Source organism: Callionymus lyra, chromosome 3 (assembly GCF_982586985.1).
Source record: "Callionymus lyra chromosome 3, fCalLyr1.hap1.1, whole genome shotgun sequence".
NCBI lineage: Eukaryota > Metazoa > Chordata > Actinopteri > Syngnathiformes > Callionymidae > Callionymus > Callionymus lyra.
This window is the reverse complement of record NC_141820.1, coordinates 26,977,328-26,994,142: the sequence shown is the minus strand read 5'-3', so window position 1 is coordinate 26,994,142 and position 16,815 is coordinate 26,977,328. Positions and strand designations below refer to the sequence as shown.

At 38.4% G+C, this 16,815-nt stretch overlaps 1 protein-coding gene and 2 non-coding genes across 5 annotated transcripts in view; 1 reads left to right on the top strand and 2 right to left on the bottom strand.

Annotated features, from left to right (window-relative positions):
* The window catches only part of anks1b (ankyrin repeat and sterile alpha motif domain containing 1B), a 186,727-nt gene that overhangs the window by 53,327 nt on the left and 116,585 nt on the right, over positions 1-16,815 (top strand). For all 3 annotated transcript variants that reach the window (XM_087787324.1, XM_087787323.1, XM_087787322.1), the window contains exons 4-8: positions 3,871-4,023; positions 4,595-4,738; positions 10,898-10,973; positions 12,088-12,189; positions 16,029-16,151. In XM_087787324.1, the coding sequence (XP_087643450.1) occupies positions 3,871-4,023; positions 4,595-4,738; positions 10,898-10,973; positions 12,088-12,189; positions 16,029-16,151 (598 nt within the window). The remainder of the gene's footprint in view (positions 1-3,870; positions 4,024-4,594; positions 4,739-10,897; positions 10,974-12,087; positions 12,190-16,028; positions 16,152-16,815) is intronic.
* On the bottom strand, positions 14,991-15,064 carry trnat-agu (transfer RNA threonine (anticodon AGU)). The gene has a single exon. It is a non-coding gene; the product is annotated as a tRNA-Thr (tRNA).
* trnaq-uug (transfer RNA glutamine (anticodon UUG)) lies at positions 15,243-15,314 on the bottom strand. The gene has a single exon. It is a non-coding gene; the product is annotated as a tRNA-Gln (tRNA).

Genomic DNA, 16,815 nt, shown 5'->3' with positions numbered 1-16,815 from the left:
TGTTCTTCCTCTTTATGTTCTTCTTACTTTATTTTTTATGTATTATTTTTTATTGTTTATGAAAAATTGCTGGCTATTGGTAAAAAACAATTTCCCAAAGGAGACCTCCTGAGGGATCAATAAAGTTTTACCTTACCTTACCTTACCTTAGAGCGCATTTCTAAATTTAATATTTATTATTTGTTAAGAATTGGGAATTATTAAGACGTTTATGTATTAGTTCTGTGTATTGTATGTTCAGGGTATATCGTTAAATATATATACGTATATATATATATATATATATATATATATATATACACAGTATATATTAATATTTGAAACATGACACTCTGAAAACCACATGTTTAGGCCATGGTTTGGTGCAATTGGATGCTGATCTGCGTAAGTGTGGACTAGTGACGAACCCGAGTGTTTGTAACATCTTCGTCAATGTCAGTTGACATTTTCATGTCATCAATAGTCTTTGTCTCCTGAGACAAGACGCTTCGTTCTGAGTCCTATGTTTTAAAGAGCTTCAGATCCAGTTGTTGCTTGGATCAAAACTCCACCATGTGTTGGCACAATCTCAGGTGCGAATTTGTTGGCATTAATGATGATATGCACTTGCGTTGAACCCATCTGTGATACCGGCATCCGCTCGTGGGTCGTGTCTTCCACAGCTTTACGCCGAGAATCTGCTTTATTAGCATCAAACAAATGTTTCACCTTGTGTGACATTTATTTTCAGCCGGGGTTCATTCTCTGATGCCTCCCCTGGCACCGACTTGAGCTGAGGGGATTATGAGCAGCAGTTTGGGAGAATAAGCTCATCCTGCGTATCAGTCCATCAACACGGCGTGTGTGTGTTCACACAAACAAACGCTGCTCCAGCTTCGGTCACGCCCCAACTCTGTCTGATAAGCTTTTTAATTTACATGGTAAAACAAACTTGTATTTGGTAACTTGCAGATGAGCCCAAGATAAAAACAATCTTCAGGCTCTTCCTCCGTAAAACAATCATGGCAGGGGTGAGCAAAATGACTTAAATTATGAAGAAAAAGAGTGCTTTTTATGTTTAAAAAGGTACATTTTTGTATTTAATTGTGTATTTTTATATGCACACCTCTTTGAAATATAATTAAAATAACTCTGATAGAAAACACATCATGATTGGAAATTCCCAAAAACCTCATGATGGCTGCTTCTAATCAAGAAGGCTCATATAGGTTAACAAGGTAAGAAATATTAAAATATTTATATATATATTATTAATATAAAAAAAAAAAAAACCTATAATTTTAGCAGCATGTTATGTCCATCTTGTATTGAAGCCTCAACGAGAAACATTTACCAGGAAAAACTTAAACAAGTGTATATTTTACGGTCGTTTGTTGCAGACATTTAAACGGGAATTACTCTCAACCAGTGTTGACAGTTGAATGTGTTCGTTCTAGAAGGAGTACTTCTGTTTTATAGTGCAGTTAGTCTTTGAAAGTCTGCCACAAACGAGAGTAGAATACGAACCTGTTTTCGTTTTCCGGGACAACTATTCTCGTTGAGGCTTAATTTCTTTTTGGAGGAAGTTCATCCCCAGGCCCAAGTTTCTTCATCAAAATGAATAAACATTTTCCCCTACAATTCTAAAAAGCAACACATTACCAAAACTCATCTAAAACTACTTCGTTAAAAAAAAAAACTTCCAACCCAATGTGGTAAAGCATTTAACAACCAAATATAAATCATGTTTGGATCAAGTACACACAGAGAAAAAACTGCCAAATAGCCCCCAGCCTTGTTTATTGTATTAACCTTCATAGAGTTGCAGCCAATTCTTGCACTCCTCTGAATCACATGACTGGTTTAAAACTCTGCCGGTGGTCTCGGGGGTCCAGCAATCGTCCAGTAATAACTGTAAGACTGTGTCGTGGGACAATAGAAGGGGAATTGTGATGGATGCCTGAGCAGGGAGAGTAAAAGGAAGCGAGCATGAGAAGTCTATGGGGAGTTCATCTGTTTTTCACACATAGATCTTTGCAAATTGATATGGGGCCACATGGTCACATGATTCACACACTGCAGTAGATATCACATATAGACTTGTCCCTAACGTGATACAAAAGCTTTCTTTACAACCTGCATATTAAAACCTCTGCTGTTTCGTCAAGGCTTCTCTCACATTCCCTCTCGATCAGCTCAGAGGTCCAATTTAGCCCAGTGAGCAGGACCAGATGAAGAGATACCGTGGAGTGAGAACAGTGAAGTACCCACACATATGGATACACACTTAAGCACACACACAAGTGCAGAAGTGATCCAGCAGTGCATCAGGCGGGCATCGGCCAATGAGATGTTTTCCCCCAAGACCACATCCCCCTCACAGCCGGCAGAACCTTCTCTGATTGCAACCAAACAGGAAACACAATCATCACTCTCCGAGTGTAATTGACATTCATTACCATTTCTCGCTGTAATTGTTCCTCCTATTAGCTCCGGCAGAAATCCCATGCTCCTTTGTCATCGTCTCCGAGTGTTCTGCAGACAAATGAAGTGGCTCGTTGTCTTGAGGGAACTTTTCTAATGTTGATGTAGGGAGTGAGTAGTTAGAGGCTTCTGCGGTTCATAAATCTTGACTGAAGAGGGGTTTGAAATAACACTGGAATTATATCAAGACACAAATCTGGGTTTAGTTTTATGGTTGTGAGTCGGACTCGAGGCTTTAGGGGGCCGAATCTGGCCTGCCAAGAACTAGGGCTGGGTTTCAAACTTCGTAACTTTTGTGGCACCGACCAAAATGCTTTTTCAGTGTCAAAACATGATTCATGTGTGCGTAGATATGTATAGACTGTGGTGTCAGCATGTTATTCCACTCACAAGATGGATGAAGCATCGTGTGTTGTTATTGCGTGATGGACGAAAAAGTTAATTGAGTCTTATTCACCTAATTTACTTATTTTTCATGTAGTTAATGATAACCATACAGTAGGTTTGTATATTTTGTTGTATATTATTGAAGTCTACTCTATTTTTTCTATTCTATATTCTGTGTCAACAAAATGTAAACTTCCCCAAGGAGTCACTGACGAAGAATATTTGTTTATGTAATGTGTATATTGTCATATTGACTTCTAATAAAGATGATTCTGATTCTAACTGTAGTTCTTTAGTGTGAAGTAAACATAACATGAATTTAATTTAGATTTGCAGTATGTTTACTATCTTTTCTTATTTATCTTATGAAACAGGTTTAGAAAAATACATCCTTCATCACAACCTTCAGTACCGTTTTTGTACCCCTACTGATATACCAAGTACTAACTACTGGTACTCAGTACTTAGATGTTGATATCTTGGCCCATGCATTTAGCTACTAAAGTAGCTGAAAATGTAAATCGATATATCTGGGAAAACAAGTTGATGTTTGTTCTAAGACTTTGTAAACTAATAATATTAGTATGACTATAACAACTGCAACTTGCACTTTTGGACTACTATAGTAAGAATACTTGCACTTACTATAACCTAGTGGTAATTATAGTTAAAACATAGAAATGTTATAAAATATCTTGCTCAAGAGGAATGAAAGTCAGTAGAAGAGGAGCTATGGAGATTCAGGAAGAGTAATTGGGATCAGGGTAATGTATGGGGATCAAGGGAGGTGAAGAGGAGAGTGCAGGTAGGGTGGAGTGGTTGTAGATGACTAACAAGGATGATGAAGGAGTGAGTTCAAAGGACAGTAGTAAGAGCTGTCACGATGTTTGGTGAATAGAAAGTTGTTAATAAATAAGGATAGATGGAACCGATGAAACCTATTTTTTGCAAGTCTTTTATTTTTTCTTTATTCTCTCACTGCAGTATGTTCATGCCACTAACTACTCTTTCGATCCACAGAACCATGAGATGGAAACAGCGCTCCACTGTGCGGCCCAGTACGGTCACTCGGAGGTGGTCTCAGTGCTGCTGCAGGAGCTCACCGATCCCACCATGAGGAACAGTCGGCAGGAGACGCCTCTGGACCTGGCTGCTCTCTACGGCCGCCTGCAGGTCAGCGTGCTTTCATGATGACGTGGTTCTGAGGACGCGACTCACACAAAATCTTACATGGATTTTCTTTATCCTTAATGTGGAGTAAACTTCCACTAGACTGAGGGATCTATCAAGCCTCTTATCTTAAAACAGGAGTTTCCCTAACAGCGTCTTCACTCCACAGTTCATAATTTAAACAAGTCAAAAAGGCGGGTACATCCCACAAATGTGTGTCGATGTAGATGCACAACCACTGCCTTGCTCTGTGGAGGTGTTGAGTGGAGCTACACAGGTTTTTCTGAGTGGATGAATAATTTATATATGCCGGGTTTCTCTGCATCGTAATGAAGGGGAGTCCCAGCGGTGGAAGCTGCAGCAGTTTGTGCAACAGTCGACTGAGGTTTAGCGTTAACATGCAAAGAACATGGAGGAGGAAACTTTGAATGGAGCCTCTTGTATATCTCTTTCTGATTGGCTGGGGTCAGTGTTAGAAGAACGTAATTCAGTGGTTGATATTCTGCCTGTGCTGGGGTCATGCACCCTTCACTTTGAACTGGCTCTACACATTGTTTGTGTCTCTTCTTTCCAGGTGGTGTGCATGTTGGTCAATGCTCACCCCAACCTCATGACCTGCCACACTCGCCGCCACACGGCGCTCCACCTGGCCGCACGCAACGGACACTACAGCGCCGTGCAGACGCTGCTGGAGGCTGGGATGGACGTCAACTGTCTGGTAAAATGTGGTCCTATTTTGTCATGATGTGTTTTACTCAAGTGAGTAAATGCTTGATTTGGTAAAGCTTTGTTTACCCCACATTTGGTCATTTAAGTAGTCGCAGCAAACGGCAATTTAAAAAGAAAACGGACACAAAGGAAAATGTTGGCGTTTTAAGCTAAACATTTAGCATTTTAGCTAATAAATGCTAAGGCGATCATGTTGTTTTGTTCATCATGTGACATGTTGGACATCGTTCAGTATTGTGATCTTAAAAAAGGTAAAAAAAAATAATAAAATAAATTGTTAAATTAAATAAAAAGTAAATGTAATTAAAAAAATCAAAATTGTTAATTGAAGTACTGTTATTAACATAATTATAATATCAGTCTAAATGTTTTAGTCATTCTTATCCAAAACAAGGACATCTTAAGACCAGAATTGTATTATTATAAAAACAATCAAAGTAAAAATTCATTAAAAAGTGACACTTATACGGTCATGCTATTACAAAGATACTGTTTCTGTAATTGAGTGACATTATCTGCTGCCTGTGATATCAGAGTCCAGCTTGATTCAAGCTCCTAAGCAGGAAATGTTTCACAACATTATATTTGATCTATTTTCTGTTTTTGATAGTGATAGGGATGCATTTTATTGTATAAAAGATTGAAACTTTTCTAAATCTCTTGTAAAGTATGATGGATTTTCAACTGAATTGCATCCGTCTGAGTTGTAATGTACTTAATATATGTGTCTATATTACTGTGTAAGTTCTATTTAAAATCAAACCGATATTCTCTAATATAATAATATTAATCTTTATGATTTTCCTTTCATCTTGTCTGTAACAGGTTGGTAAAAATAACTTGACATAAATAACCTGAAATAACTTTGAAATAACTCTAAAAACAAGGTCAATTGTATAACCACATACATGCAGTCCTACTTCACAGAGGGTGCAGTTTCATTTGTGTTCCAATTATAAATCATCAAGTTCATGATGCAGACTCAAACACCAGGGGGCACCGAAGTTCAACACAGCTGGATGTCAGGAACTCCAGTGCTGTCTCTCCTTATTTAAAATGGATGAGACTGACCTTTTGTTGAAGTAATGACTCCTCGCTGCTAAAACAAAAAAAGGTTATTCATTTCAAGTGAGACGGCTGCAGTTAGTGAAGTGAAATTAGTCAGTCAAATAAAACGTTTTTAATACAAAAACAAACCTATTTGGTTTTCTGTGGCAGCATGACAGAGTTGTGTGTTATACAAGCGTCAGATTACATCATGATCCTGTTCGTGTCAACACTGGCTGACCGATCAAATACAAACATCTGTCAGACTCATTTAAAAAGTGCACATTTGTCAGCTAACACTTATTGTGTCGCGTGTGCTAACGCTGACGAGTGCGGATGACTGAAGGGATATTACTGCAGTGATGCTCATAAAGCTGCTCGTCTCGTACGACGTTATCTGCTGCATTCTAATGGGCAGCAGCAAATGACAGTATTTTAGTGTTCACAGTAAATTAACATGGACATGGCAGATTGTTTTGATGTTTGAAATCCTGGATTTAAAAGAGCTTTGTATGCCTCGCCTGGTGTGATGTTGGTGGTATGAATTATTTACTGTTGGGAAAGACTGAGAGCAGCAGAAGGAGGAGAAAGGAGACGAGGAGGAGCAAGAAGACGAGGAGGAGCAATAGAGGGTTTTCCTGATGGTTCTTCCTCCTGAGGTGTCTGGAAAATTCATTCTTTTGAAAAGTCGGAGACCCAACCGAGGTCATATTGTGCTGCTTAATTTGTCTTTGTTATGCCTTGATGACAACTAGTAGTGATGACAATGTAATCTTCAACCTGGTAGTTGTTTTTATGAGACAAAACGATCATTAATTAAGCGCAATTTAGATTTGGATAAATGAAATAAAAAAGGACGTATGCTCTTGATGATGGCTTTTTTACATCACGTCACCCATAACTGGGAAAAAAATGTTATATAATATTCCAAAAATATCATCAAAACAAGATGAGAATCCAAGTTATCACGTTAAATCAAACGTCCAAGAGCACCGGACCAGTGAACTCGGTATTAAAGTCAAGCTGTGTACACGCTGAGTCATGTTGCTACCTGGTCTTTGGCTTCCCTCTTTGCTCCTCACTTCAGCATATTGGGCTTTGATTGAATTATAACCTTAAAAGCAAAGATTTAATCTCAATAACAACTCGGCCTGCCGGTTAGGGAAAGTCACTGCGGTGACTCAGCGGCAGCGTGCCAGCCGTCTCTGGCTGCTGTCCTCGTTGCAGGCCGATCGTGTCTCAGTGTGTGTGAAGTGATGTGAAGACGAGGTCTGGGGTTCTCTGCAGGGATCTGACCCACGGCTCCACGTGTCCTGTGAGGATGAACACAGCGTGCCTTTGATTTGCTCTTCTCTCGTTTGAATATGATCCTAAAAGCTTTCATGGAATTCAAGTGTGCGTTTTCATTATGTATGTTATCTATCTATTATTCCACTCTGTGTTTTCATGGGAAGATTGAACCATCTGACCCACCGCGATCTTTTCTTCTATATACACAGCAGCACTAGAAATGTAGAACGTCTGATCTTCTGGATTAGATCTGGTCCAAGTGAACCCCTTTGAGTGTTTTTATGCAACCCCTCACAAGGTCAGAGTGAAACTATAAAACAGCTCACCTAGAATTGTCTCTTACAAACCTATTCTCTGTTGTTAGTTATTTAATAATCTTTATTCTATTTTAGTTTATTTTGGTTTATAAAACAACAGAAAATGACTTGGAGACGTATTGATAAAGGAAGAAGGAAAACAGTCACATTTTTTTTTTTTTTTCGAATTACCATCTGGATCCATAAGTATTTTGAAGATTCACCACTTTCTTCGGTCCACTAAAGAACAAGTTCCTGTTCTTTCTGTCGCCTACTGCGGGAGTTGAATATCTGCAAAGTAGCTTCACTATATCCATTTTGTCAATACGAACATTTGAAACCCTGTGTAAGTACAAATAGAACTTATATCGGAATGAAATTGTTGTACTTACTGTTGAAGACGTTAATGAAACTGCAACAATGATAATGAAATGCTCGTGCTCTGTGTGGTGTGTAATATGATAGCTTGCCATGTTATGCCCGAATCACGTGATGTAGCAGAAAATCTATAATATTTTTCAAGACGTTCATGCTCAAAATAAATTCGGTGGTGAAGCCGCACAATAGGAGCCACGATTAGAGAGGGAACACTGCATAGATCAATTAATTATTAGACACAAATAAAGCCGTGATTAGGGTGTAAATCTGCAGCATGGCAGAGAGATTTGCGAATGCTTTTCTAGCATAAAGAATTAATTAAACTATTTATAAATACTGTCCAGTTAGCTACTAAGTATAAGTAAGGTGGTCATAATGTTTTGGTTAATTTTTTTTATTTGAAAGTATGGTTGGAAGTCGCATGTACTAAAGCTAATAATTGTAGGAAACAATATCGTCTTTTGATTTGTTGAGGCTCATTTTATATTTACTCCGAACACATTAATCCCTTCAACAATTGTATTGTGATTATTGACATATGTCCCTTATCTGAAAGACTGGCATCTTTAGAGGTCACCATATCAACACAAACATTAAACTACTTTAATATTTTTGAGCTAACCGTCTGACCACATAAAATCTCTTAAAATAGCCATCAGTTTGACACGTGTATTCTACGTTATCAATCATCTGTAGTAAAAACTGTTTCATCCGTCTATGTTTCTATTTCTGCCGTCCATGAGGGAAATCAGAAGGTCGTGTCGTCTCTGACAGGTCTCAAAACACGCTTGTATTCAGTGGCAGCATGTAACGATTAGACACGGAAAGACCTCGGTGGTTCAATTCCTGGAAATCCCTCTAGATCGAGTATCAACTTCCTCTTCCTCCTGGCGACTGGAAGAGGAAGAGTTTCAGAGATGTGTGAGAACAAGGAACGTTGGGTTGAACGATCCACTAACTTAAACCATTCTTTCTTGCAATCACGCTGCAAATGACAGTAATTTGTTTGGAATTATTTCATGAGGCTGTCTTCAGGATCTTGTGAACTTCCACCCATGTGAGGTATGTAAATGACTTGTACTTGTGTAGTGAGGGACAGGAACATAAAACAAAACATGATAATCCTCGAGTAAATTGTTCTTGTAACCTTGCAATTTCAGCTGAACCAGGCTTCTGTTCAACTTATTTATCTTCCTTGTGTTCACTTCAGTCGAGGTGTCGTCTCTGTCGTCAGGAAACCAAGTGTGAAGGATGAGACATATTTAGCCTGTATAGTGTCAGACTGATTATTATCACCAAGTTAGTCAGTCATTTATATTTATAGAGCGCTTTTCCAAACCAGGGTCACAAAGGGCTTAAACAATCAAAATAATACTCAAGATAACACCGAGAATAACATTAGTTCCAGAAAATCAAGGAAAAGTCTGCATGAATAAAAGTGTCTACAGATGTTTCTTGAAGGAGTCAGTAGATCATCAAACACAGAGGGAGAGGAAGATCGTTCCAAAGCTTAGGAGCAACAGCCTGGAAGGATTTCTGTCCTCTGGTCCTGAACCGTGTGCGTGGAACCATCAGTAGATTCTGATCCACAGACCTAAGAGCCCGAGCTGGGGTGTAAGGCTGGATCAGATCAGTGATGTAAGGAGGAGCCTGACCATGAATAGATCTGAAAGTAAGAACCAGAATTTCTAAAGTTGATCCTGAAAGAAACTGGAAGCCAGTGAAGAGTTTTAAGGATCGGAGAAATGTGAGTTCTTCTACTAGAGCGGGTCAGAATTCTCGCTGCAGAGTTTTGTATTAACTGCAGACGAGACAGATCCTTCTTGTTAAGACATGAAAACAAACTGTTACAATAGTCTAGACGAGAAGACAAAAACACATGGATTTCAAGCTCACAAGGTGTTTATGATTCTTATAGAATAAATCAGACTCGGCACCTACTAAAATAACCTTCTAGATGTTATATTCTCATTATTCAGTGTCAGAAAGAAGTCAAGAAAGGTTTGTAGGTATGTGTCTAACACATGAAAGCAATAATGTCATAAAGTCTTTGGCTTCTCTACGATTACAATAATGCGATACATTTTATGAGGAAGTCTGAGAATTATCAGAATGTAGCAACTGTTCCCATCATACCTGCTCAAGTTATGAACCAAAAAAAATACAAAACAAGTAATTACAATTCCTTAGCAGTTGTGTAAAGTACAGCCCATGTCAGTGTGATATTTAAACCTTTTATTTACAATTCATTTGATTATTTTTTAGGCATTTATATATTTTTTGATCATGTGTTTTATCTTCTCTTTGCTATCATATTTGATTAAATCCGGAACTATTGATTGTTGTGTTGAAAAATATATTATTCTTAATCCATAGCTACTTTTTGTTAATATGTATTGTCTCTTACATTTAGTGCACAGTTGACAATCACCTTACTTTTGTACTTCTATATATTTCACGCTCATATTTATTTTAAATGATGTACTATATAATAATCAGATCATATTTATTCAAATCAAACCTGTTTTTTATTTTCTTTATTCTTATGTTTTGCCATCATATCAATCTTTTTCAACAACTTTGAGACTCATCTTTAAAAGAAGGTTAGTCGACCACCTACATAAATTCTGCGACATAAAGGGTAAATCCAATTGTCTTAACCTGATTTAGGAAAGATATACAAGGGCCAAGGGTGAGGAACAAAATAATCAATTTACATTTAAGAAAGAAGCAAGTGTCAGTTGGTAGGTTTTAGATAGAAAGAAGGTTATTTTATTTTATCATTGGCATAGGAACAGCTTTGTAAAGTGGATAAATGAAATGTCATTTTTTTCAATCTCTTTTTTCGTCAAAAGCTGTGTTTTAAGTGTTAAAAAAATCTCACGGATCATGAGGCGTCTACTCGTCTCCTCCCATCACTGATACTGGACTCTCCTCTGACCCGCCGTTGTTCAGTTGCTGTGTGTTGCATCATACACTATTTATGAACTGTACTGTTCGCACAGACAAGTAAAGAAGCTTTTGGTACAACCTTTTCTGCTCCACATACTAGATCTGTCATTTATTTTTAGTTATCCTCATAGGAGAAATTGTTGAAGTGGTGGATTAATAACTCTTTTTCTTGTTTTCTTCCTCAGACAGAGAATGGCAGTGCGCTCCATGAAGCCACCCTCTATGGCAAGATGGATGTTGTTCGACTTCTGCTTGAATCTGGTAAATCTAAAAACACAGTGAAAAAAGCAGCGAGCTCCGGTCCCTAAGAAGATGTGAACCGTAGAGTCCAAGATGTTGTTATGTCACTGCTTAAAGAAAATACTCCTAGCTCTGCAATATTTAATTTGTATCATGAATAAATACATAACAATATGTTGTGTTGATTAATTCTAATGCTAACTAATCAAGCTAAGGGCTCTTATATGCCGAAAATTTCCTTCACAAGGCACAATAGCGGTGGGTATTATTTGTGCATAAGTTGTTCCTTTAACAAGCTTTTTAGCTTCACCATCCCTCCACGTCCTGGATAATTTATCACCTCAATTAATTTGATGTATCTTTTCCTAAACTAATAAGGAGCTTCTGTAGTTGTGCATGGTTTACTCGACTCCAGAGAAAAACTAAAAGTTGTGATTTAATGTTATTATATTGTTTTAACTACTCTGACTTCAATTTATAATTTATTATTACCTTTGTCAATATACTGTGAATCCAGGCTGAATAATGAGTTGGCTAAGTCGGCTGCCCTCTATTGATCTTTTAAGTTTTTGCATTTTCTGTCAAATAGTTATTGCAAACACAATTGATTTGAAAGATCATTTTAATTTAGAAAAATGTTGCTTGAGTGAATGTCTCGATATATATTGGGTAGAACAAGGTCATCTTTAACCCTTGTGTTATCTCCCTGGCTTCCATAAATACATATGCACTGGTGGAGGTCGTTCATCTTGACCCAGAGACAACACAAGGGATACCACAAACACATTTGTTTTTGGGCCTTTGGGTCACATTGACACAGAGATAACACAAGAGTTGGGAATAATATTTCAGGATCTCTTCAGGATATAAAATAGTTGTGTCTTTCAATAATGAGTCATGAATTAATAAAGTTCTTTGATGATCTTCTGATAAATGAAACTCATTCATCTTCAGCTGACACAGTCATTTTTAAAGACCTGTCAGCAGTTTTGTGGGATCGTTCGTCTGCCGCGTTGCTGAATTTGTCTTTTTAAAAGATTCAGCAGGTATAGACAAAGTCAAAGAGTCATTTTAGAAAAAAAAACAACCTTTGCTCTTGTGGTTTTGTTTGTCAATGTTACTGTGTGTGTTTCAGGAATCGACACAAATCTGAAAGATTGCCAAGGAAGAACGGCTCTAGAGATCCTGAGAGAACATCCTGCTCCCAAATCCCAGCAGATCACTACTCTTATCCAAGGTAGGAACTACTCAGCACTCTGTGAGGTCACTGACATTTCCCACTGCCTCACTCTTCCACTCCAGTCTTTGCTCTGTGGTGAAGAAAACAACTCAGTCCCAAATTATTCATCACTGTCCTGAAGTGGAGTTTGATCCAACATCATTTTAACCAGAATATAAAGTAGTAAATTGCCCACAATTTGTAGGGAATTAAAGTTAAGGAGGTGGGTTTATTTTCCGACCTAAATCCTGCAGACGTTATGTCATGTTTACCTCAGATTGAGTCATTATTATAGCTAACGTCCGAAACGGTCTTAGTCGGAATAAGCCTTGCTCTGTGGACAAACAACAACTATTTGCTAGACGTTTTTCCTCAAAGAACAAACACATCTATTCTACCAATTCCCTCGTTCTGCATCCACATCTCCGGTAAATTTACTTCCCCCCTCCTGGCAAGTAACATTTAGTGGGTAACTTGGAAACACAGTGGAGCCTTTAGCAGCTCAAGAGCCAAATGTTCCTGCTGAAAACAATCCTACCTATGTTTCACAGGCAATCTCTTCCAAACACACTCACGAGAAAGTCCCATATTACTGCTTGTTGTAAGTGACCAAAGGCTCTTAAATGTCAAATATTTCTAATTTAGTTTGAAAAAAAAAATCACAAATAGTTAGAGCTGTAGCTTCTACAAAATAGAAATATGGATGAATGGATGGATAGATACATAGATGGATGGATGGATGCATTGATGGATGGATGGATGGGTGCATTGATAGATGGATAGATAGATGGATGAATGGATGGGTGCATTGATGGATGGGTGCAATGATAGATGGATGGATGGATGGATGGATGGGTGCATTGATGGATGGATAGATGGATGGATGGGTACATTGATAAATGGATGGATAGATGGATGCATTGGTAGATGGGTGGATGGAAGGATGGATGGATGTATTGATTGATAGATGGATGTTTACATAGATGGATGAATTGATAGATGGATGGACTTAAAAATGGAAATATAAGTTGATGGATGTATTTACAATGTATACAGTTGCATGTTTATAATTTATGAAAGATAGATGGATGGGTGGATAGAGGGATGGATGGATGGGTGCATTGATAAATGGATGGATGGGTGCATTGATAGATGGGTCGATGGATGGATGGATGGGTGCATTGATAGATGGGTCAATGGATGGATGGGTGCATTGATAGATGGATGGATGGATTGGGGCATTGATAGATGGATGGATGGATTGGGGCATTGATGGATGGATGGATGGGTGCATTGATAAATGGATGGATGAGTGCATTGATAGATGGGTCGATGGATGGATGGGTGCATTGATAGATGGATGGATGGATTGGGGCATTGATTGATGGATGAGTGCATTGATAGATGGGTCAATGGATGGATGGGTGCATTGATAGATGGATGGATGGATTGGGGCATTGATTGATGGATGGGTGCATTGATAGATGGATCGATAGATGAATTGATAGATGGAAGCATTGGTAGATGGGTGGATGGAAGGATGGATGGATGTATTGATTGATAGATGGATGTTTACATAGATGGATGAATTGATAGATGGATGGACTTATGAAATATAAGTTGATGGATGTATTTACAATGTATATAGTTGCATGTTTATAATTTATGAAAGATAGATGGATGGGTGGATAGAGGGATGGATTAAGGTACAGATTTGATTGAAGGAAGTTGGTTGCAGAAGTTTAGATAATCAATTGTGTGTCGGATAAGGAGGGGTTTGGTAGAAAGTTCTTAAATGTTCACATCATGATGAAGTGAATAAAGTGTAAAAAAAGAAATGCATGATTCATTTTACACAATATAATAACATTAGAATTTGGATGAATTGCCCAACTGTGGTCTTTTGAATGACAAATGCAGCCAGAATCAGTGAGAGGAGGGACACAGCTGTGAGTCAGTGAAAAGATCAGCTGCATGCCATTTCCTGTTGGAGAAGACACACACACATGCATGCACACACACACAAACCGGGAAAAGAGACCTGTTCATTTACCCAACTGTGCCCGCCGAGGGGCTTCTTACCGCCACAGGGTCATCATCATGAATAGATTCATGTTTGATTTGATTAGCCATAGAATTCATTTATATTACATGCCTGGAAGGGACAGGTTCAGTCGCGGTGCCGTTCAGTTGCTCTACTCATGGTGTGAACTAAAACGCTGCATTTCCAGTGTCAGTGACCTTCAAACTGCGGTAAAGGAAAGATTCCCCATTAGTATTTTCACATGTATGTAGTGGGCAGGACTTTTTGATGAAGTTATGATGACGATAAAACGTGATTTTGCTCACAAATGCACATGCAGTGTGTTGCAAAGGCACCTTAGAGGAGCCCCTACATTGCAGTAACACTCTCTTGACACTGGGGGGACCAAAACACAATATTTTCAATTTTATGCTTTTAGTATTTCCAAAGACATAATTTTGTTGTGTCTGCTTTCTTTTTGATTGAAGACAAAGTTGCCCAAAAATGTTGTGTATTTTATTTTTTAAATGTATATCTGGGTTGGCTAGAAATTGGTATATTTTGAAAGTGATTAGATTTGAGTGTTTTTTAGAAAGGTTTTAAGGTTTCGCCATTTACTTGTATGGATTCTAAGTAAAGCTCTGTTGGCAACAAACAAGAGCATCCAATGAATTACTTAAACAAATCCTATTTTTCAGAGCCAGTGCAATTTAACTGTTAAATTGCTCATTATTATTAACTCTGTCAGCTACTAGGCGCCTCAAGAAAGCCATTACTTTCAGTAATTACAGAAAAAAGGCACTGCTGGGATTCGAACCCAGGATCTCCTGTTTACTAGACAGGCGCTTTAACCATCTAAGCCACAGCGCCATTCTTGCTTATAAAATCCCAACAACCTGGAAGCTGAAGTTTATAGGGATTTGGAAAAATTACATTTGATATGTGATCCTACTTGCATGTCTAGATGGTACAAGTCAAATAAGATTGTGAAAGTTTCCTGCTTGTAGAAAGAATGAACATAAAGTTGACTTTCTAATGTGTAAAGAACAGGTTCCACCGAGATTTGTACTCGGATCACTGGATTCAAAGTCCAGAGTGCTAACCATTACACCATGGAACCATTGATGGTTTCAGACCTTTGGTGTTTCTTGGACGATCCTTTGTCAAGATAGTTTAGTATCAATTATTGCAGTTGATGGGATCGACATTTTCACATAACGGTTATAGAGAAAGTTGTTTTGATCAGTTAAGGCATTGAAACTGTTACCTGGAACTTTGGCGAGAAAGCTTAAAGTGAAAACTTGTTTACAGTGATATTATTCTAAAATAGGTAATACTATCCCTGTGTATACTCGGTGTCATATTCTATCATTTGGAGTATGACCCAGTGTTACTACAACCGGGCTTTTAAATGTGTTTCAATCTTTGTTTTTTTGCCAGATGTTAAATTAAGTTCAGTAGGTTCTACTGAAATTCCAATGAGGGAGTACTTTATTACTGTTCATTCTGACCACCTGGACCATCGTAAAATAACTATTTCACTGGAAAATGCAAGTTGTTCAGCAAAGATTTCACTGGATGTCAACCTTTTTTTATTGCCTATGTAGCGCCGAAGTTGTGTGAGTGTTGGCAAACAAAAAGCCTCACACACACAACATACTGAGCAGGTTTATAACTCCCTCTTTGTTTCTTTAATTGAAAGCACTAAATAAAGCTGTTTTGTGTAGAAGAAAGGTATAATTACTTTGTAGCTCTCCTGCAAGTGCAATCGTTTCCTTTCCAACCACCACTTATCTGACTAACCACCATCTTGACGTTCTCTTTGTGTGTGCAGAGTACGTGATGGACGAGCTGGAGAGACGGAGCATCATCGAGGAACCGGTCCGCAAGTGTCCGGTACCTGCACCCAGAACCTCCATCTCCTCGCCGTCTGCCTCCCCCTCCCTCAGGCACAAGAGTCAGTGAAAGACACACACACACACACACACACACACTGAATGATGACACATTCACACACACAGCTGCTCCGACATACGCTCCGACATATGGACGCACGCTGAAACACAACCATTGGATCACAGAGATGAACCGCTCACTCATCGTATGTATGGACAGACGACTGTGATACAAACTACAAACGTGTATGATGAGAAAAATCAAAGTCACACACGTTCATTTCATTGAGAATTTTCATGATTTGTTGCAATTGCGTCACAGTGGTGGTGAGCAGCGCCTCTTCTGGAGAAGAACAGTATCGACGCTGTTAGTTTCTTTGACCAACGCTGCCCCCTGTCTTAAAAAATGCAACATTGCAAGAGATCGATTAAGTAGAAAAAACGTCATCTTCTAAGAACCACAATGAAATATTAAAATGTATTTAAGACATTTTAACCATTGATCAAATGCTGTTTTAAATCATTAAGCAAGAAATAAATGTTGACTTTTCATCATAAAATATTTTGGTTTTCCTCCTCATAAAAACCGGGAAACTATTAATGACATCATCCGTCAGCTTCTATTGTTGACATCACACTGTCAAGAATGAGACGATGGGTTTCTACTGGTGAGAGTTGCCACATTACATCTGGGACACTGACACACCGTCTTCTGTCGTTCCCCAG